The sequence below is a fragment of the Poecilia reticulata genome, linkage group LG11, assembly GCF_000633615.1.
Source record: "Poecilia reticulata strain Guanapo linkage group LG11, Guppy_female_1.0+MT, whole genome shotgun sequence".
NCBI classification, from domain to species: Eukaryota; Metazoa; Chordata; class Actinopteri; order Cyprinodontiformes; family Poeciliidae; genus Poecilia; species Poecilia reticulata.
Window position 1 is genome coordinate 26,060,577 of NC_024341.1, and position 22,573 is coordinate 26,083,149.

Sequence of the window (22,573 nt, forward strand, 5' to 3'; positions counted from 1 at the left end):
AATGATTGACAGCAGTGGATTATTGTTTCATGAGTTTCAGAAATGGATCAACTTGCCACCTTGAAAACATATGATTCCTTTCTTCAATTACAAACTGTATAAATGTCTCTTTCCAGCAGTAAAACACAAACGTCTGACCATTTTGTGTTGCACTTTTGGTTTAGATTCTATCTAACTTGTGTTTATAGGTTACTGTGGGGCGTTTAGGTGTAATCGGAGCGTTCTGTGCTGTGTTCAGGTTGATGTTTGTCCTGGATTTATCTGGCTTGGTTTAAGTTTCCTCCTGCAGGGAGCAGAGATGAAAAAGGCCTTTTTTTAGGAAATGTCTCTGCAGGTATCGGATGAGTCGGGTCGAGCTCACGGCTCAGCTGAGCTGCTTCCCATCCGAATCACTCCGAGGATTCTGGGAGGAGTTTTAAGATCAAGTTTAATTTTCTGTAAACTTGCTTTGTTTGTAAAATGAGACACATCATCATAACCTTTGTTTTCCATTGATGTCAACTTTTCATAGCTCCACTTTTTAAGATATAATTGGATTTATTTAGTTTTTCATCCAAACTGCAGATCAGCAGTAAAAAAAAAAACAATATTAATCCTAATGCAGCAAAAATCTGGTGTTGGTGTAAATGATATTGAGCAAAGATTTACAGAGAGCAATAAACGTTAGAAGAGGGAATATATTTTAATCATAAAAGCTTTTATGTATTGTTTTCTGCTGTTTATGTGTCTGAATGTTGCTGCAGGCGTTCCCTGGAATGTTGTGATTGCTCAACTCATCTCCTCGTAATTCCCATCAGTAGCTGGAAATAATTCCACCCTCCGGTTGTAATTTAGCGTTTTTCCCTCATGGTGCCTGGTAGAAATTGAGCAAGCAGAAGAAAGAGTGTTTTTATTGTCCCAAAGCTTCAGTCTGCCGTTTCTCCTTCACCCGGCAGGTCGAGCAACAGCTCCGTAACTTTTGTCCTGGATGTGAACCGGACTCCTGGCTCCCAGAGCTGAACATTTGAAGTGCATTTCTCAGAAAGTGTGTCCGAGTTTTTGCATTTTCAAGTCCACTTCAACCTGAATGCATCTCAACTTTAGGAGTTTTCTGTGAATCTGGAACCTGGTTATGATTAGTTCCACTTAAAGCTCACTGGACCCGGTTTCAGTCCAGAAGCTGCTTCTCTGATTCCCTCCCAGTTGTTCTGATATGAGAACAATTTCCTGTTCAGAACGGAAAGCCGACATTGTTCTGTTTGAAGGCTCCGTCCAGACGACTGGTTCTGCAGCGGCTCAACATGCATTTCCTTTCATTTTGGTAGAAGACGTGGATTTAAAAACACAGAAAGATAACAGATACCGGCCCTTTAAGAAAGCCTGTGGCTGCTTTCCACTTCTCATACTCTAATAACCGAGGCCGAGGGTTTCCTCTCTACTTCTGAAGCATTTCGTCCTCTTCTGTCACTTCCTGCGGTTTTTTAAAACTCCACTTGTCTGTTTCTGGAAGTGAAAGTGAGTCGACTTTCACTGGACGTCTGACTGAAACCTCCTAAAAAAGTTCAGTTTGTTGTCGTTCTATCCATTAAATTATGTTATTATCATTATTAGTTTGATAATGATTTATGATATTTTATAACTTTTGTTAGTGTTTCTACTTTATTTGACCCAAATCTTTGTTATAAGAGGTGAAGATTGGATATGATTTTGGGCTTATTTTTGGCTGTAGTTTCAGAAAAAATACTTTAGTTTTTAAAGTTTTACTACAATATTTTGTGGTGCTATTGTATTTATGACGAAAGTGACAATAAAAACCATTTATTACTTTTATAGCTAACTTTATTGCTGTGTTGGCATTAAACAGTAATTATAGCTCCTCAAACTGTTTTTCATTATTTTGTATTGATATAAGTTTATTTCTTTTATCATTTATTTTAATTTTGACCCTTTTTTGCAGTTTTTCCACTTCTGAAAAATCTCTGAATCATTTCTAATTTCTAGTTAGTTTTTTCTATTTTAATTTCTGTTTTTCCCTAAACAATTTTTCTTCATTTATTTATTTTTTTCTTGCTATTTACATCTCCACTTCCCACTTTATTAAGCTTTTTCCTTTGTAATTTATCTGAATGCAGTTATGATCTAAGACTTTAAACTTTTCCGGCTCTTTAAAATTTTCTTCCTGATTAATTTAAACTTGCGTTAACATCTGTGTATCTTATCGAAGGACCTCAAATGGAATAATTCATTTTATTAATACATTTTTTGTGATTTATTTTTAGTCTTTATGTAATTTTGGACTTGGCCACTTTATTTTAGCTCAATCCCATAAACGTCTGTCTTTAGATCTCCTTAATTATTTGAAGTAGCATTGAGTGGAAAAGGTTCTGGTTCCAGGTTCTGCAGAACCCTGGAGTAAAAATCTGGATTATCCAGAGACTGACTGGTGTAATCTGTGGATTTTAAACCAGCTGATGTGTGAATGAAAGCTTTCCTGTGAGCGATGAGGTCACAGCAGGTGGTCAGCAGACAGAAGCTCCTCCTGACGTCGGGACAGCAGCTGAGGAATGCGCGTGCGCACACACACACACACACACACACACACACACATCCAGAATCTAACCTGAGGATGATGGATTGGGAGGGTGTGTGTGTCATGTGTCGTCCCAGTTGTCCCGACCGCCAGAGTCCAGTTGTCCCTTTAGAGTTGGGGGTTCCCCTGCAGCTCATCATGGGCGCGCACACACACACACACACACACACACACACACTTGACAGCCCAGCTGTTGGCGGTTTGAGGGTGTGACCAGGGTCTGCTGGCTGCATTCAGATCAGTATTTGCATGCTACGGCTGACTGCTGACATTGCAGGGCGTGTTCATCCCCAGACGTTCAGACAGGAGACACAGCCGTCCCTCTGGATCTGTGCAAAAGTCCCGGTGCAGGAAGTCATTTCCTTCCAGGGTCTCCAAGTCCAAGTCTTGTTCTGCTCAGTTTCGTCTTTTAAATCTGATTTATTCAGGGAGAAAGAGACAAGGCAGTGTTATAAACTAATTAACATCTATTTCAATGTTAAATCCCTCACGTCTGTAAATTTGAACCAGAGCGAAAACTGTCAAATTAATCAAATAAAGTAATTTAGTTATTGATTTAATTGTTAACTGCAATATACAGACAAAAAAAAATCCCATTTGCTGTAAAAACGACAAACTCGGGACAATAATTAAGCCAAAACTATTAAATATACATTTTGTATTTGAGATAAACTATTTTTTTCTGTGAACATGTTAATCCTCAAAAAGCAGTTTTAGGTTCACCTGGTTCAAACGTGACAAATCTATCCGATTAATCGTCAGAATAATTGATTAATCGTCAGAACAATCAAGTAATCGTCTGAATAATTATTAGTTGCAGCCGTAGTTTTAAATGTCTAAATAGAGACAAATGTATCCATCTGAACGTAAACCTTCAGCTAGATTCATTAAAGCAGGTCCAGTGGATAAAAAACGAGTCAGAGCGCTGAGAAAACGGATCCAGTCTTAAAACAGCAGAGTTCACAGAGGCTCTTTGTCCGTCTTAGCGGCTGGAAGTAGGCAGCAGGTCAAATAGAGACGACTGAAGGGAACTTCCCAGCAGCTGACGGGTTCTGGTGTCTACTGGACCCGCCCCGGCCGCAGAGAATCTGAAAAATGATCAAAGATGGCCGAGTGTTTGCCAGATGAAGACAAATGTTGGCCGCCTGTCGCAGCTGCCATCGATCCAGTTCCCCAAGCAGCCATATGAGCTGAGGCTGAATGGAGGAGAGGACAGATGGAAGAGCAGAAAATAAAGGAAAAAACCAAAAGCTGCCGAAGCTCCTCCTGGGAGAGTAGTGGTTGGTCCATTAAGAGGTTTTATTCTATAAACAGCTTCACTCCTGGTTGATAAGAAGGCAAAAATAATTTTACTTTCCGTCAAATTTTCTTTCCAAGCGGCTCCAAAGTGTTTCTGGTGCTGCAGCTTTGGCTCTTATTTTCACACTTGCAGGACAAAGTGAAGCAGCAGATTTCTTGATCTAAAAGTCTTTTTCTTTAAGAAATGGAAACCATTTCCAGAAAATACCCAGGAGATGAATCATTAAGCAGATTTAGGCTTTGCTTTGAAATTATTGTGATTTTTTTTTTAATACAAAAAATCTAATATTTCTCTAAAACAAAAATAAATCCAGCTGTAGCAAAGTTAGTTGTTCTAGTCCATTATAATCTTAATCAGTTTCTTCTAGATAAAATATCTGAATTTGTTTAAATGTGCATTTCTGTCTTTCATGTAGGGCTGCAACTAATACTTATTTTAATTTGTGATCAATTGATTATTCTGAGGGCTGCACAGTGGCGCGGTTGGTAGAGCTGTTGCCTTGCAGCAAGAAGGTTCTGGGTTCGATTCCCGGCCCCGGTCTTTCTGCATGGAGTCTCCATGTTCTCCCTGTGCATGGTGGGTTTTCTCCAGGTACTCCGGTTTCCTCCCACAGTCCAAAAACATGACTGTCAGGTTAATGGGCCTCTCCAAATTGTCCCTAGGTGTGAGAGTGTGTGTGCATGGTTGTGTGTCTCTGTGTTGCCCTGCGACAGACTGGCGACCTGTCCAGGTGACCCCGCCTCTCGCCTGAAACGTTAGCTGGAGAGGCACCAGCAACCCTCCCGACCCCACTAAGGGACAAGGATGCAAGAAAATGGATGGATGGATGATTATTCTGATGGTTAATCGATTGATTAAAAAAAATTGGGACATTCAGCAGATTATTCAATTATTGTTTAGGAATACCCTAAACGATCCGGTCTGGTTCTGGTTCTTCATAAATGTCAGATTTGTGCGGAGAAACGGTTTGTTGAGGTGGAAACTGTGAGGATGAATCGTCGGAGCGAGGTGTTGGCGGGTCGAGAGGTGAGACGGCTCTTCCTCTGATCGCTGCGAGCGAACGGTGATCCACTAACCAAACAAAGGAGCGTTTATACGGCCGGGCTCGGCGCTGTCACGAGAGACGAGCTGGATAAATAAATCAGGTGGTGAGGATCATTTTTAGAGCCTGGGTTGAACAGAACCGCTCTGTGTAGCTGCATGTCGGTCCTCAGTGATCCAGACGGGATCAGATCAGCTTTTTCACTGCGTTTCTGACAGAATAATTACATTAAACAGACGGTTTTGTCTGTTTTACCTCTGGGTTACTGTGAGAATGAGGCTAACCTGTTTGTGCCGTATTAAATAACACGTTAAAGGTTCCCATGTGAACTTCCTGCTCCGCTCCAACCTGTAGAGGAAAGTTCAGAAAACAACCTTTTGTTGATTCATTAACCTCCCAGCAGCAGATTCAGGCTTCATCAGCTGATTTTAACCCCTTCAGAGACGATCAAGAGGCTAATCAAAACAAAAATCAAAATGTGACGTCGAAGTTTTTCTCATCAATCCTGCCTGTTTATCTGAATCTGTTCCACATCTTGTTTTTATTGTCAATGTTCAGAAGGAAATGGTCTAAATTAGATACTCAGTCTCATTCCAGCAGGTGGTATTTTATTCTAAATCTCGTTAGACTGAAAAAAAATGCATAATTTTTTTAGCACAGATTGTAGATGAAAAATTTTGATTAATTTTCAACAAAATGCTCAATTTTACAGCTTCACCAGAGATGAATAAAAAGATTTAAAATTGCTAAAAATGTAAGATTAAAAGGAACTTTTTAAAAAGTGCAAAGAATAATCTAAATTGGTTGATTGTATTTGTTAATAAATGCATATTGGTAAATAATAGCCAAACACCAGTTGCCGAAATCAAGCTCAGCAAATTGAGCTATGCAGATTTGCATTGTAAAAATCTGCACTGCAGGAAGTGCATATTTTTAACAGGAAGTGGGGCCCCAGATTAGATTCTGCCCCAGGCCTCATATATATTTGGACCAGTTCTGGTCATTATGTGAATAATTCATGAGCCGTGACTTCATGTGTAGTCGATTGTAAAATTAAAAATTTATATTTATTTTCTTTCTTCAAGAAAATATACTGGAAACTAGACATTTTTGAGAACATGAAAGAAAAGCTCATGTTCTCACGCTTGTACTTTTTAAATTTAATTTACTGCACAGTATTCTTTTCATATTTACTCATTCACCTATGAATGAACAGAGAATTAAAAGACAGAACTAGAGAATCAGTGGCTTTTTCCAAACGTACGGGTCCGAACAAGAAGAATGAAAAGACCAGGTGAAGCAAAGGAGGAGATGAAAGTGAGCAGAGGGAATGTAAAGATTAACGTCTGATAATGAAGCAGGGAAGAAATCTGAATGCTGAGAAAGTGATCTTAATCCCATCATGTCAGGAAAAAACAAAATGTCTGATAGCAGGTTGGATCATATCACTGCTGCACCTGTAGATGATAATGCAGGATGTTCTGATGTGTATGTAGATAAATGAAAACACTCAGAAAAGAGATAAACTACCCACTCAGGATCTGAGGCTAAAAGGAGCTGCAGAGATTTCTGACAGGCCTGAACAAGAATCCTGCTTCAGGTCAGGAGTTCCTTCATGTTCCCTAAACACTTTCAGATCGGGTCGGTCTTCTGTATTTTACATTCTTCTCTGGATACGGACAGATTTATCCTGAGATGTAGGAAAACGTCTCTGTAAACAGGCAAACAAAGCAGTTTGATCTGGTCGTCAGATGAAAGACTCAGAACTTGAATTGGTTCTTGAATCCAACTTTCACTTGTTGAAGAAGTGAAGCAGAAAATACGTTTTCCCACCTGACTGGTTTGATTGGGAACCACAATTGCAACATTTGTTACATTTTCAGCTGCTCTGTTTCTCTTTCTCACTGGACTGTTTTAAACTAACCAAACTATTTAAAAAAACTATTCCCCCAATTCGCCTGTGGGGGCGCTGCACCAAGAACCACTGAAGGAAACAACAAAAACCTCAGAAGTCACTGAGCCAACTTCTTTATTCACGAAATGTCAACAAAAATGAAGTGATGCCAGATTTTGACATTTGATCTTTTTTTGTTGGCTAAGGAACTCAAGCCATTTCTGCTAGCGCTAGTCTAGCACTTTTATTATGGTAAAATTTACCCAGAATGCCCTGCGCTGTAGTCTGCTTCCTTTTGGCACGGTCTCTGGTCCGCTTGACGTTCACATATGGATTTGAAATGCACCAGAGTTCACTTGTAGCATGTAGCGCTGTAGCATTGCAAAGACAATAATAGTGTTAATAGGGTCATGTATCTTTTTTTTCGTTTGTGTTTAAAGATATGGATGGTTGATGCTGTTGTTTATGGCAAATTGACTTTTTGAGAGAAGCAGTAAACCATATAAAATTTTCATTAAATTTTTGTTTATATCAACATGTGACATGTTAATTTTAAACCTTAACTGAATGAAACTAAAATTAATCTAAACTGTTTCTTCTGTTGTTTTTTTTCATGTTGCTGCTGCTGCGTTTCCTCTTCACTTCCTCCAACAAAGGTAAACACATCAGTTTCTCTTCTTTCTCTTCATCTGCTGCTTTCTTTTTAAATTTCCACTTGTTTTTGTGTGATTGTTTGGGATTTCTGGAGGGAGTTTTCCTTGCCTTGTGGAAGCGTCTTGTTGGAGAAACGTGAAACTTCTCATGTTTACTGATTATCGGTTTGATATTTCCTGCCAACACCCGCGGACCCCCGGGTCGCCGGGGCTCCGGCCCCTCTTTAATCCAGAGGATCTGGTGTAAGAAGTGGGGAAAACGCGCACCGCCGTCCCGTTGCTATGGTTACAGCCACAGGAAAAGCGTGTTTTGGGTTTGTGTGCGCGCTTGCCTTTGATGAAGCGGGCTGCTGTTGACGGGCCGGTAGAAAGAGGAGACCCGGCGGGGGGGGGGGCGTTCAAGACGGCTGAGGAGTTTTCAGCTTTACGGGGTTGGAAATTTCCAAAGGAAAGCCAGACGCCGAGCGGAACGGATCGGGTTTAAATCCCGCCAGCAGGACGGAGGAGTTTTATGTGTTCGTTCTGGACTCCATCTAGTTTTATATCTGGTGGAAAGAGTTTGATTTTGGACTTTCGGTTCTCTAAGAGGAAAAGAGGACAAAAGAGCAGCGTCCGCAAATTAATTTAAGTAATTCTTAAATTGATTTCTAAATAGTTTTCTCTCATAAGTTCTTAACCTTGGTAAATACTTTGCATAAAGAACAGATTCATGGTACTCATGCATACATGCAGCTATTTTCAGCTCATCATATGCAAAGATATGTTCTGCTGCTTCATTTTACTAAAAGTTGACTCATGCATGATTTGTATTCTTCTCATTGCGTCGCTGAGCTCCCAAGATGCAATGCAAGCTTTCGTTCCAGCGCAGCAACGAGACAAAATGAGAAACTAGGAGATAGTCATTATCCAACTGAAATGGTTCATTCCTTAATGCAGGCCCACACATACGAGTTCATAAGAATAGAAATACATTTTTTATTGTTAGAAAAGTTTGAGAGTCGACACAAAGCAGAAACAGATGAAACTGAATTATCAAAGTGTAACATAAAGGATTTAACTCCCAAAGGAGAAAAAATTACCTCTTTATGTTTTATGGAGACACTTAGATTCATGTTAATTTATTTATTTTGGAAAATACCTGTGGTTTCTTTGATTCTGAAGGACAAATAAAGACGGTAAATTAAAGCTTTATGCAGTTTATCCCTTCGGAAGCTGCATGGTGAGACGTTTCGGCTATGAAACTCATGCATGTGTTGCAGTCGCATCGCAGGATCTTCAAACCAAACTTGCGCATAATACTTCCGTTTTTTTAAAGCCAAATGAAAACTGAAAGGACTTCGGACGTCCTTGACTGACCTGTGTGAGAAAAATCTGAATTATTCCATTTTATTCCAGGAACCAGCAGCTGTTTCTAGAGCTGGCTGCTGTTTCACATTTTCATTTGCATCATAAAGATCCGTGTGAGTCGGATGTTTCTGCCCTGATCATAACGGGCTCATTTTTCTGAAAGAAAGTGTTATTGTTACACACAAGGTAACTTATGAACTAGTTGTTCAGTTCATTGAAGTTATGATTCACTGAGCTGATATTTTATCATAATAAAGACGTTGCTCAGCATGATTCATTTATTTCCTGCTGGTTGTGTAAAACCAGACTGACTCAGCCTGATGATGATGACGAGGCCTCAGTGAGACGAAGAACATCCAGGTTATGGATTTAAAATTGATTTGATCAGCTGCTAAATGTAAAACAGGGTTACATTTAAAACAGGCTTTAAACCTTTAAAATAAAAATTACAAAAACATCTAAAGCTAAGTAGAATAAAACTTCAAAATGTTGACCTGTGATGCTGTTATTATGAAAAAGTTAACAGTAAAATAAGACTTTAATAGACTTGTTTCCATCCAGTTGTCCTTTAAATTTTGAGTAAATTTTTCAAAATATTGCAAAAAACACTGATTAGGTTACGATGTACTGGTTTGGAGAATCAACCAGGCTTCGCAGAAAGTAATTTTGTCAGATGTTGCTCCTATGTCTGACTGAAATAAACAGGAAGCAGAGGTGGCAAACTACCATGGTGCCTCTGGTAAGGCACTGGCCCGTGAGTGGACGCTGCGTCACAACTTATTCAATAAACAGTTTTCATTTCCATTAATGCTTTCCTGGAAAGCTAGCATAAAACCTTTATTTTTAGGAAACTAAGTTATGTTGAATTTTGTCATTTCCATCAACCGTTTCTGATGCTTTTCTTCTAAATGAGCATAAAAACCATTTTGTGATGAAAGGAAAAGCTGCTGAGTGAGCAGAAAAGGCTGTACAGGTTTCAGATTTCTCTGTTTGAGCCATTTTTTCACATGAGATGTAAAATCTCTATTTCTGGTAAACTGTTGCACATCTGGGCTCCTTTAAATGAGAAGCATGATGTTCTGCATCTCACTGAATTACTGTTTACAACTCGCCTTGGTGTGATTCCTGCTGTGAGCGGCTTTGAAACCTTCTGACTAACCGCCTCTGGAACGAGGTTAACGCTTTTAAACGTCAATTTTATAGAAGACAAATTAATAAAACGGCCAAAGTTTAAGAGGTCTTACTTTTTCTGGGTTTTACAGTGAAGGAACGTCATTGGCTTTTGATCTAAAACGTTAAACGCTTGTTTTATGTGATCATCTCCAATTGGAGATGAACCAATTAAGTTTGATGAAATGAAGAATAGATGTATAGAGAAACAGGATCTCATCAGAGGAAAGCAGGTTAAATAAAATTTTATTTTCTATTGAGCCTCAAATATTTGACATCACCTATTTTTTGATTTCTTTAACATTTAATACACTAAAGGCACTAACTTTTTGCTTGATGAGGAAACATTGAGACAGTTTTGGTCAAATCCAAAGATGGAAATCATTTGCTGGTTCAATACAACCTGAGCTGTTTTTCCAGATATTCATCCCTTCTTTGCTGACACATCTCCAGTGTTTGTAGCAGATAAAGATGGACTTTCAGGTCATTCATGAACAAAGAAGCAGTGGTCCCAAGACGGATCCTTGTGGAACACCCATTTTAAAGCTTTGGCAAGTTTTCATGCTGTGAACTCCTGAAGTTTATATAAATTTTAGAAGTTTCTTTGCAGAGAAGCTGAAGTTGCATTTCTTCGATTTCCACCTCTCCTGTTTGAGATGAAGGAAGCGTTTTACTGTTGTTGATGCCGGTCGTCGTGGCGATGATCCTCTCCGCTCACGCTCTGTGTATTTGCTGCTGTTACTCAGAGAAAAGCAGGTAAATATTAGTCCTGGGGTGTTGACTTTCTCGTAGGGGAGAATAAAAAGCAAGACGCAGCTGATAAGGCGGAGGGAGCGTCTCTGTAAATATTTCACCTGATCAATGAATATGTTCTGGATGATGTTGCTGAAGGTGAATGAGCGCATTATGTCCTGGTGTTTCCATTCAGTATGACGTGGATCCAGTAGACTTTGGAAGAAAAACAGGCCCACGGCATCACAGATCCTCTACTGTACTCAACACTGGACCTGAGTTGCTTTTTTATTTTATTTTATTTTACATATTAACCCTCCTCTGAAGAAATATCTGACTGTTTTTAGCTGAAAAGATCAACCAAAGCTCCCAGTTTTTCAGTTTTTTCAACCCTCCTCACCATGCGCGATGGAAACATAACCCTCTGTTCGGTCTAGCTTCTGTTTTAAAGTGGCAGCATCATCTGAATTTGACTTTTTTAAGCTTTACATCATGTAATTATCATCAAAAACATACCTGGAGTGTTGCTTTGAGTCTTTCATGCATGTTTAAGAAATCCTTTAATCTCCATGGTAACCATTTAGCTGCAAAAAGCCAGGGAGGACCTAGCTTCGCCTTTGAGACAAAGCTCCTCCCTCACTACGCTCCTTCAGACTAGCCAGCAACAATTGGCAAACACCTGGTGGAACTGCTGAGCTCATTATAGGAGCTGCTGTCCAGAGAAATGCTAGTACAAATGTTGTTAAAGGGTTGATAGAGGAGCCATGTTGTTATGACTTCCTGGAGGTGGAGTTTCAGAAAGAGGAGGAGCTTCTTAAAGAGACAGACCCAATTTCAAGCTGTGAAATTACAAAGGCAAATTTCTTTTTCTCATGTTTGATATAGACAGCATTTTTCTCACCACCGATGGCACTTGATTGTGCTATAAAGTGGTACTATGTGCCTGGAATATACTTAATACTCCCCATTTAATACAATTTATTCTTTACTGTAATCTTTTTCTGGCAGAAGAAACCCTAAAACCAAAAACCAGAACTAGCACTGGCTTTTATTTCCAGTTATTCTGACTATATTAAGATGGTTAAATATAAAACACAACATTAAAATGAATGAAAGAAAAACTTTCCAGTACATTTGGCCTAGCTAAAGGCCAGTCTTCACGTTGACATCAGTTAATATCAGAGACAGCTTTCATTGAAGCAGTCAGTCCTGTTGGGAGATTCAGGCCTGATTCATGTAAAACAGAAAATCTGAACCAGAACCAGTGACAAACTCTTTGTCCATCATGTCGTTAAAGAACCAAGCAGCCCAGCTGAGCGCTGAGTCGTGAAAACACGCCTTGCTTCTTCCGCGTTTCCGCCTCTCAGTCATCTGTGCGGCCGGCAGGGAAACACATGGTTCTGGCTGCCGTGGTGACATCACCCGCCTCTGTGGTCAAAGTCCAGTTCCTCTATCCGGCTTAGAGCCGCTAACACTCGACCACATTCACAGCCACCTTAACCCCCGGCACACACAGCCGCACGGAGACGAGCGCAGCAAAACCCGCAGAAGAAGAAGCAGCAGAGGAGGAGCAGGAGGAGCTGAGGGTTTATCTCTGGTTGGAGATGGTTCCTGTTTGATGAGACCACTAACCTGAACGAAGACCCTCCCTCTTCCTCACCGCCTCCCTGGACAAACACCCGACTCGCCTGGATGTTTACGCCATGAGCTCGTCGGCTGCTTACAGGCAGTACCTCCAGGACCTGGAGGAGAAGAGAGGTCGGTGTGACTTTCAGTTTTTCTCCCTGCTGGAGCTCTTTAACTGCTGCTGATAAAAACATCAACAGAAACGTTTTACAGCTCAGAGGTGATCCTGGAGTCATAACGCTGCATCTGAGCAGGGTCTCATCTGTGGCCGGCAGGTTTAGGTGTGATATCAGCTGGATGTCATTATGCACGTGTAGGTGTTCAGCAGGGCTGTGTGCTCGGCTCTGAATGACTCAGGCCTGCTCTCAGTGCCAACCGGGTGATATTTTCACACATGTAATGTATGTTTTGAAGTCAGATTAGGAGCTAATTTTACTAAACAAACAGTGGTTTTAACAGACTTTCCTGCTTCAGGTGGAGAAGATGCAAAAAAAAAAAAAACACACATTGGAGAAATTCAAGTGTAAGGCAATCAGGGTAAAGAATAGTCTAAAAGTAAATAAAAAACTAAATTAAGAAAAACAGTAAGGGCAGAATTACAGCATAAAATACTTTGCAGTTAACAAAAATATTGCACATTTGATAATTAAAAAACAACACAGCGTGTCTGCACATCCATAAAGTCTTAAATCCATGTATCTAAAATTAAATCTTTAAAATGTTTTAAAATTTTAAAAAGTAAGTTTTAACTTTTTTTGTCAGGCAAACCCTTTAGTCTCACTCAGACATTTTTCATTATGTTTTATAAAATAAATATTTTAGTTATGACAGTGGCCCGTCTCTCTTCATTAACTTACTTCTATATTTGTATGGTTTGTTTATTTGGTAAAATATGTGCAGAACCAGAACATTAGGTAACAGGAATTCAGCTTTTGTTAAAACAGACATGATAGAAATCAAAACATTCATTGTAAGACGGGCAAATTTTTTTGTGAATTTTGTCCACTTTGGCTTTCCGTATATCCATCAGTCCCTCTACATTTCTAATAAAGACCAACAGGAATCTGAAACTATTTCAAACTCCTGTCTAAAACCAAGCAGGCAGGCCACTGAACTCTTATTTCCCGTCAGTAAAAGCTGTCCTTGCATTGCTTTGGTGTGGAGAGCATTATAAGACCTTAAGATCTTCTTGTTTGTTTTTGTCAAACTTTCCTAAAAGTAAAATCATGTGCACACCCTGTTCTCCATTGCGACTGAATAATTTTTTCCTCTGATGAATCTGCCACACTGGGTTGGTTTGGTATTAATACTTATTGGGAAGGAATGTGAGATGACAACTGATGTGTTGGTTGTTTGGTAAAATGCGTGCGAAACTAGAACATGTGCTAACTGGAATGCAGCTTTTCTGTGGTTAATTATTTGTGAGGCATGTGAATTTTGTCCCTTTTGGCTTTCCGTATATCCATCAATCTCTCTGCACTTCTGCTGAAGACCAACAGGAACTTGAAACTAACTCCTTTATAAAACCAATCAGGCAGGCTGTTGAGCTCCTGTTTGCCATCAGTACAAGATGTTCTTGCATTGCTTTGGTGTGGAGCGTATTAGCTACGATCTTTGTCTTCTCTTTTTGTTGTTGTACTTTCATAGAAGTGGATAAAAGCATGTGCAGAGCCTGGACAAAGGACAAATATCTCCTTCTGAATGTATTTTTATGTTGCTGTGACGACGCCTCGCTGTTAGCTCCGCCCTCCTCATTAGCTTCTGATGTTGCTAACTGCTTGTAGCATCACCAGCTGAGGAGTCGAGATGCTCCCTGCGTCTTGTATTCCTTCCTCTGTCTCCAATGTCTGATCGGACGCATCGGTGGAGCAGACGTCAAATGATGATCAGAAAGGAGAGCAGCGTGTTGGCGGCGTGTTGAAGCGCCAGGTGACGAGCCGGGTAACGAAGGAACGGTTCACTTCAGCTGCTGTTTTCAACGCGGTCGGCCGAGCGTTTCAGAAGCACGGTGTCTCTTACACGAGTCCAGTTCCTGCTGAAATATTAATTTCCCTGATACTTTATTTCTGCTTAAAAAGCAGAAGGCCTGCAACTAACAGGTGTTTTAGTAATTGATTAAAAATTGGCTAATTTTACAGATTTTTCATTTTATGTAATATTAGAAATATTATTAATTAAAAGATGCAAATAAATACATAAGTTAATAATTGGATCGCAGAAGGTGCTTAATCGTTTTTTCTTTTTTACTGAATCTGAAGCAGGTGATGCTAAAATTGCCACTTTCTGGGTGAAATAGATTTATTTATTTCAAACAAGTTTTTAAAAACAAGAAAACAGGAGAGGAAATGTGCACACATAGCCAAGAACAAAATAATTAGCTTACACTTATGTAAGTCTGAACAAATTGAAATATATTTCAGTTTAATGAAATATATTGCTGATTCATTTATCAGGAATTTACAAACGGAGGTTTTAGTTCTTACCTTAAATGCAATATATATTTATTTTTTTTACAATTTTGGTGTAATTGCAGCTCTGACTGCTGTTCTTTCAGCAAATGTCCTTTTTTTATCTGTAGACCCCAATTATAGATGAACTGATAACTAATTTAGTTGATGATTAATCAGATTAATTGTTTCAGCCCACAGCTGAATAATTCTCCATCATTCTCCTGCCTGTTGTGGAGTTTTTGCAGACAGAAACTTTCTAACCAGTTTTGTTTCTAACTCTCGACATCCGCTCCATTTTCCCGGCCTGTTCTGCTCTTAATCACCTTCTTTTTGGATGCAAATGAGCATCAAATAAAGAAGCGTTGCAGCTTAACGGCTGAATCCTCCTTTTTTGTCCTCCTGCAGACGAGTCTGAGGCGAACCTTCACTTGTCTGTCGTTCAGCCGGGGGCACACCTGCTGCTACTTGTGGTTTGGTGATATTATGTGTCACGGCTGCCGAACGCCCAGCAGCTGCTCGGCCTGAGGTCTCACAGCGACGCACGTCAGCCTCGGTTTGAATCACCTCCAAGCTCCTTTAACCCCTGAAACTACTCCGGGTTAAACTCCTTAAGCACTTTAAAAGCCAGCGGAGACTCCTAGGTGTAACTGAGTTATCCAGCTTTGGAAACCGTCTGCAGATCAAACATAGAAACTATTCAGTCATTTCAAGTTTTTTAAGTTTTTGGTTGTAATAATTGTATGTGAGCTGCAGAAATTGATCAGTTTTTGTCTAAAACATCCGTTTATCTGCTTCTATCAGCCCAGTGAAGGCAGAAGAAGAAGCTGGTTCTGATTGAGATGTTTGGTGGTAATCTGGTGAAGCTGGTTCTGAAACGGCGGCTCCATGCAGGCCCGGTTTGAGCTTCAGGTTCAGTTCCACTGGACTTTCTGTCAGATGTTATCTGGTCAAACAGCAGGGTTACGTTTTCAAGTTCATCAACCCAAGAGCAAACTTTGGTTCATTTTGGGTTCAAAACATTCAAAATGACCCGAATCATTTACTGATGACGCCTAACAGCTGGTTCAAGGATTCTGTTTTCAGTACGCTGCAGCTTGACGGCGACCGATGATGCTTCCTTGAACAGGTTAGGAGTCAGATCTGTTGTCTGACTCTATACAAAACATTTTATGTAAGTTTTTACAAAAAATCAGACAATGAGATTTTAATCTGCTCAGTTTTGCCTTTTTTGAGCTGCTTGTCACTTTAAATCCAAATAAGCAGCAAGTTTTTTCTGGATTGAAAATCAACAACAAAACTCACGTCTTTTCCAGCAGCCATTGTACAGTGGTAAAACACGAAAGCAGATAATCAATAGGCTGACCAAACAGTGCTCAGCTTGGGTTGCTAGGCAGCAAGCATTTCTATTTATTTTGACTTTAATTCAGATCAACATACAGAAGGAATTGTGGAAATCAAAGCCAGTTTTTCTATTTTCTACCATTTGAAATGTATTTTTTTATGAAAAAAATGGATTAGAATATGATTCGGTGGAATCTGATTTCCTAGTTTACAGTTTCTGTTTATTTCAACTCTGAATTTTGTTCAACTCGCAGAAGGAGTTGTGGAAATTAAAGCCAGTTTTTACAAACTATTTTCTGTTGGATTTGGTATAATAAACCGTTTTAATTTCAGTGAATTATTGCGATAATTTCTAAAATGTTGAGAAACTCTAATTGATGTTTCAAGCCGTGAAAACACTCAGAAGACTTGGAGCGTTTCATTTTGCATAAAAGCCTGACATAATGTTGTGTTTATATTTAATAATACATGCACTGCTAAACACTGCACAATTATTAATGTAACGGATGTGGAGATGCAGCCTAATGGAAAAGAGCGCAAAGCTTTATTATTCTTGACTAAGCAGCTACTGTGAACTTATTTCTCTTTTAAAACACTTTTAAAACACATTAAAACACTTTTTCTGGTTGATTTGTTATCAGAAAAGTATTTTAGCAGACTGGAGACGTTGTTCTTAATATGAATCTGCTTCAGTTTCAGGTTAACTGGTTGTTTAAATGTGTGTAAATAAAAGCGACTCCCGTCACTGAAGTCAGAGCCGACCAAACGCTCCTCGGCTTTTATAAAGGCGCTCTTTGTTTCAGCGGTAAGCCGCCATGTGTGGCTCCGTGTACAATAATCCAGTCATATGAACGGATTTTGACTTCAGTGTAAACTACAACGTGAACTCCATTGTTGTCTCAGCTGTCATGGGTTTGAGTTGTGAACGGGATTAACTCATGAGGCAGTGGGTTATTAATAAATAGATTAATTTATGGCTGTGGCTGGAGGCAGAAACGAGTTTAAAACGAGTCGGCGTGGTGATCTGAGGCGGCAGATAATGAACGTTTGGATCAAAGTGGGTCTAACGACGTCGTCCACTCTGACATGTAACCACCACAACGGATTTATAACCTACTTTTTATATTTAATTTCATTTTCAACTGAAAAAATAATCAGAGGAAACATAATTTAAGTGTCACTAGTTGTTACAGTGAGTCTGATTAACCAGAAATAAAGTTTACTTTTGTTGTTCATTTTACAGATTTTAGTTAAAGCCCCGGTTTGCAGAAGGTTCTTACTTTTTTAAAGGCTTCATTCCTTCAGCATTAAAGGGTGAGAATCTTTTACTACCACACAATTGGATTAAAAATCAGTTTTTGATTCAAACCGATGATTCGTACTGATTTCTTCTCTGCTTTGCAACACAGAATGAATGATAAATTGGGCATTAAAGTGGAATGGAATAAAATAAATATCTTTTATTTTTCCAGAAAGAGGACATTTCTGTGCAGCGGCTGCAAAGCGACAGGCAATAACAGCAAACACACTCACACAAACATTCATGAAAGATTGTTTCTGAGATTGACCCAACTTTTATTTCTAGAAAATATTCAAAAAAACTTTCAACTTTTTAAACTCAGAAACTTCTTTTTTCTGATATTTTCTGAAATTAGTCTAAAAAATTTCTGTTTTCTTGCCAATTCTAAACTTTTCAAACTCAGAAATGTGCTTGTTTTTTGTTTTTTTTAGAGATAATTTGTGAGATTTATCTCAATTTATGAGTTTTTTGGTGAACATTTACTGTTTTTTTTCTTTACGTTGGCACATCATATCACAGAGTTTAAGCCGATGCATGTCAAACAGGCTGCTGCAGTTTTTTCTCTGATTTTCAGTTGCAAAATTCATCTTTTGTCATTTGCACAGATATGTTTTTAATATATTTTTTGTGAAAACTATTTAATTTAATAAGTAATTAAGCTGTTGGCATTCTTATGTTCCCCCATATAGGACAACATTTAGCTTTTTTTTCTGCAACACCCTCTCCAAGTACACACACATAATATACATCATTCAAAAGCTAAAATTGTTGAAGCGTCAATGATGTGGACACTATTGGACCTGATTAAACACAAAACAATGTCCTGTTCACCGTCTGCAGCCTCACATCACTGACAACACCGAGTCATCTTAAATGAACATTTTTCATTAACGATGTACTCCAATAAAATATTTAGTCCTCAAGTTTTACGTCCCATAATCCAACATAATCTGCCTCTGAAAACCTTCAGCGTTTCCCTCTGAAACTTTTCACCGCAGCTCCTGTTAGCAGCAGCATATCCAGGTCGGATGCAGCCCCTGAATTTGGACAAACTCTTTACCTGAAGTCACTTTTTTAACCCCATTTACGTATTTTTTTAAACACAATGCTTAAATTTAGCTCTAGCTCATCATTTCATTGTTTTTTCATGCAGACCTTCAGCTTTAATGAATCGTATTCCTGCTGCTCAGTCAGCTGTGAAGCAGAACCTTTTCTCTGCCTGACGACCCGGGAGGTCAAACCCGACTTAAACAGTAACTCTTCTTCTGCTGCTGCTGCTCCTAAGCTGGTCTCATATTAACGTGGAAACAAACAGCCGTCCAGACGTTTACGTAACCTGATCAAGGAGCTTTGAAGTTCACACGGGCAATGCGTCTGTTGGCCGTCGCAGCCGGGCCACGCTGTGGTTCTGTAGGAAAAGCCCATCAGAACCGCCTGGATCAACACTTTTCACTGTCGGCATCTTTACAGCTGCAGGTGAAAATGTTTAGCTTTCTGTGTTCTGAATCATCGCAGAGCAACATCTAATGTTTAATGAACCAATTAACAGGACTTCAATGCTTTGGGTTTTGGTTGATTTTTACTCACTTCTGATTTTTAAATGTGTATTTTTTCCAAATTACTTTTAAAACATCCGCATAAAGACACCGACTGCATCTGAAAACAAACTGAATCTGATCTGAGGAAAGTTTGCAGCCATTCGTAGATTAAATCTGACTGCAGATGCTTGTTTCTGACTGAAGTGGCTTTTGGCAGCAGACAAGTTGAGGCTGGACGTGTATTTGTTGTGTTTGTGTTCATAGAGAGGCGGCCGACCCAAACACGGTGCTGAGTAACGGTTCTGCTGGCTGCCAGTAATTATATTTACACAACAAACCGGCAGACATGTTCTGCAGATTCTGACTAACAGGATCTAACGAAACGGGCCGAGTCCACCGAGACGGAGACAAACGCATTCAGTAGCAGTGAAAAATGGAAAATATCAGGTTGTCACGTTTTATTTTTATAGATTATAATATAATTATATGAAAGGATGACAGTTTAGATAAAAATCATTAAAATTTCTTATAAAATTCAACCAGACTGTCATCCATGGCTCCAAAGCACAACAATTGATCAGAAATATTTTATTTTTCACTGTTTCTGAAGTGATTAATTATTGGTTCTTCTAACCAGACGGATGCGATTAGAGACGACATCTGAGGTTATTTATTCTCCTGGATGAGATGAAAGGTGTAATAAACACTTCATGTCATTAATTCTGCCAGATTTTTTCCCTCCACTTAATGATTCTGTTCAGCATGAACCCGGTGACCTGCTCATGATTAGCTTCTGCTCCTGCAGGATTATTGGAAATGTGTCGTTATAAAAACCAGCAGCTGATCTTCCTTCGCATGTCGGACTGGAACCTGGCGTTGGGTCAGCAGCGTCTCCAGATTCTGCTCACCCTGCCGCGCTTTTTCACTCCAGATGTGTTCGCTGTGATAAGCGTCTGTTTGGGTTTATCAGCGCCGGCCTGGTCGGGTGTGGCCCCGCCGTTGGCTGACAGTAACGACCCTTCTGAGCCCCTGGCGGCTCCGTCAGAGCGCTAGCGCCTCCTGTTGGTCTGCGTGAGAGGCGCTGGAAGCGTTTTCTTGTTATTTTTGGGAACATTTGCACAGCATGTTGGGTCTGAATGCGCTGCTCTGACGGCTGTAATCACGCTGTCTGCCTGGTGGGACGTGTGCAGGGTGACACTGATTACAGCGTGTGGGCGAGGAAAGAGAACGGGAAATGTTTTGGACATTTCAGTCCCATTCTCCTGCAAGCAGCTGGTAAAATAAGGAAAACCAGTCACCAACCAGTGTGATAAACTAGAACTACCAAACTAGACGACACGGTTTAAAATTAAAATCTACATTTATCGACATTTATTGACATTTCTCTTTTCTCGCTTTTTCTAAAAAAGAAATTACAAAAAATTTTCAAAATGTGAATTGCACCACAGAGTTGTAGGACCAGAATAAATAACTTTTAATTAATGATTAATTATAAAGATATAATTTTACCAGAACGTCTTAAAATTACAGTAAAAAAACTGTTTTAGTGAGAAAATCTTGACATTCGGTGAGCAGCTCAGTCCGTCTGGTTCTTTCTTCGAAATGCTTGTTTTCACAATCGTTTCATTCTTACTAACTGATAATTCGATGCTAATATGTTGTAGGATTAAGTATTTACTTCTGTAAGACTGATACCAAAATGTAACTTCATAAGATGCTCAACATCCATCATTTTCTTTTTTTCTTTTTTGTGTATTTGTTCTCCTAATATTAAGACTTTATTTATTATTTAGACTTTATTGTCATATGACTTTATTCTCGCATTACTACGACTGTGTTCTTGTAATATGACGTTAAAAATTGTGTCCTGAATATTTTGTCATAGATTTCCAAGTCCAAATAAAAAGACGCTGTAAGAAACGCTTGTCAAGCAAGAAACAAAGTTAACAATCCTGACAGCCTGACTGTTGACCAACTCACCGCTGAATTTAATATCAAGTTTTATGTTTTGGGATGTAAAAGAGAAACGACTCCACTTTAGTCATAAACACCCAGCACTTCCTCCAGCGCCGCCTGGTGGCTGGAGGAATGAATGGATTACAGACTTGGTGAAGTTTTGTTAAATATCTGCGGTTACCTTATTTATTTTTTCCTCGTTTTATACCTCATACGTTCCCTGAGGAAACTTTGATTTCTCAGTTTTTCCACAGCTGAAAGTTAATTTGATGATGATTGGATGTGAGAGAACAATGTGCCCGACTTGAAAAAACTTTATGGACCTGGTTCTGATTGGAGGCTGTAGGTCCCCTCTGAACGGCGCCGTAATGAGAGCGGAAAGGTCACCCCGCTGTAGAGAATGACTGGAAATGTCACGGCGCTGCAGCGCGGCGCGGCTGGCTTTGTTTTCTGAGCTGTTTTTAGTTTTGTTCTGATCTCAGGAGTGGAACCGTCACCAGAACCGGGAGGTTAATGTTATTAGCTTTATTAGCTTGGAGTTGATGAGAAGTTGGAGGCGGCTGATTGTGTTCTGGATTCGGTCGGTAAATTCCTGGTTCTTCATCGGCAGGTTGCACATGGAGGCTGTGAAGGGGTCAGATGGGGTCAGGAGGCTCCACACTCTTTATTTGCTTACGTTCATTAATCAACCCTGCACTCTTTTTTTTAAACAACCATGGATTTAAATTGCTTTCTCAAGGCAGCAGGTAGAAAAAGTCTGTGTTGCTTTGTCCAGTTGAGAAATGACAGAAAAGGTCGAGTGCGGCAGATTTTAACTTCTAGATCTAAATACTGGAATTTAATTTCCCTTTGAGATCAATAAAGTATTTTTTAATTTGAATATCATGCTGATAAATTCTTCAACAGTTAACAACAATATAAATATGAACATTCAGCTCCAAAAGCACAGATATTAACCACATCATTTCCTTCCCGCCGGGTTCATTTGGTCTCTTCATATTACAGTTTTGCATCATTTTGCTACATTTCAAAACAATCTGTAGGAGCAACAAGGCTTTGAGGATTGAGTATTCACCTTTAAAATAGCAATTATTTTATAAACTTTATTCTAAAACTTCCTTTTACTCAAGAGGCTTAATGTCTCAGAGTTTGTGTGGAGGTTTTTTGAGCTGAGTTTTGTAGAAACAGTCAAACTTTAGCTTTTTGTTGCATCTCTGTCTCAGTTAGAGCGACGCAGGAGTGATGTACGATCGCTCTTCTTCCTCCTGTTCGCTCCTGGTCAGTGTTGGTGGTCTTTTGCTTTCGTCACACACATCAGCTTTATCCACACGAGTAACCTCATTGACTGTAAAACACCCAGGAACGGGTTTGTTTGAACACGTGCTATCAGAGCCGTGAAACCAGAAAAGAAAGTCCTCCATTAGTCAGAGGGAGGTTTTCTTTTTGGTTTACAAGCTGCTCCTCTCGTTTAACGAGCCCACTTCTGGAGAGATTTGCCACAAAAAACCCATGAAAGCTTCAGAGAAGATTAAAGGCAGACCTGCTGATGTGGTAGCAGTCTCTATCTATCTATCTATCTATCTATCTATCTATCTATCTATCTATCTATCTATCTATCTATCTATCTATCTATCTATCTATCTATCTATCTATCT

At 39.5% G+C, this 22,573-nt stretch overlaps 1 protein-coding gene across 3 annotated transcripts in view; it reads left to right on the forward strand.

The window, feature by feature from the left end:
• Positions 1 to 22,573, forward strand: part of macf1a (microtubule actin crosslinking factor 1a) — a 146,266-nt gene that overhangs the window by 38,670 nt on the left and 85,023 nt on the right. The window contains exon 1 of one of the 3 annotated variants that reach the window (XM_017307478.1): positions 12,330 to 12,465. The exons of the other annotated variants lie outside the window; for them this stretch is intronic. Within the exon in view, the coding sequence (XP_017162967.1) occupies positions 12,411 to 12,465 (55 nt within the window). The 5' untranslated portion in view covers positions 12,330 to 12,410. Of the gene's footprint in view, positions 1 to 12,329; positions 12,466 to 22,573 lie in introns of those variants that run through there. 3 annotated transcript variants of the gene reach the window in all.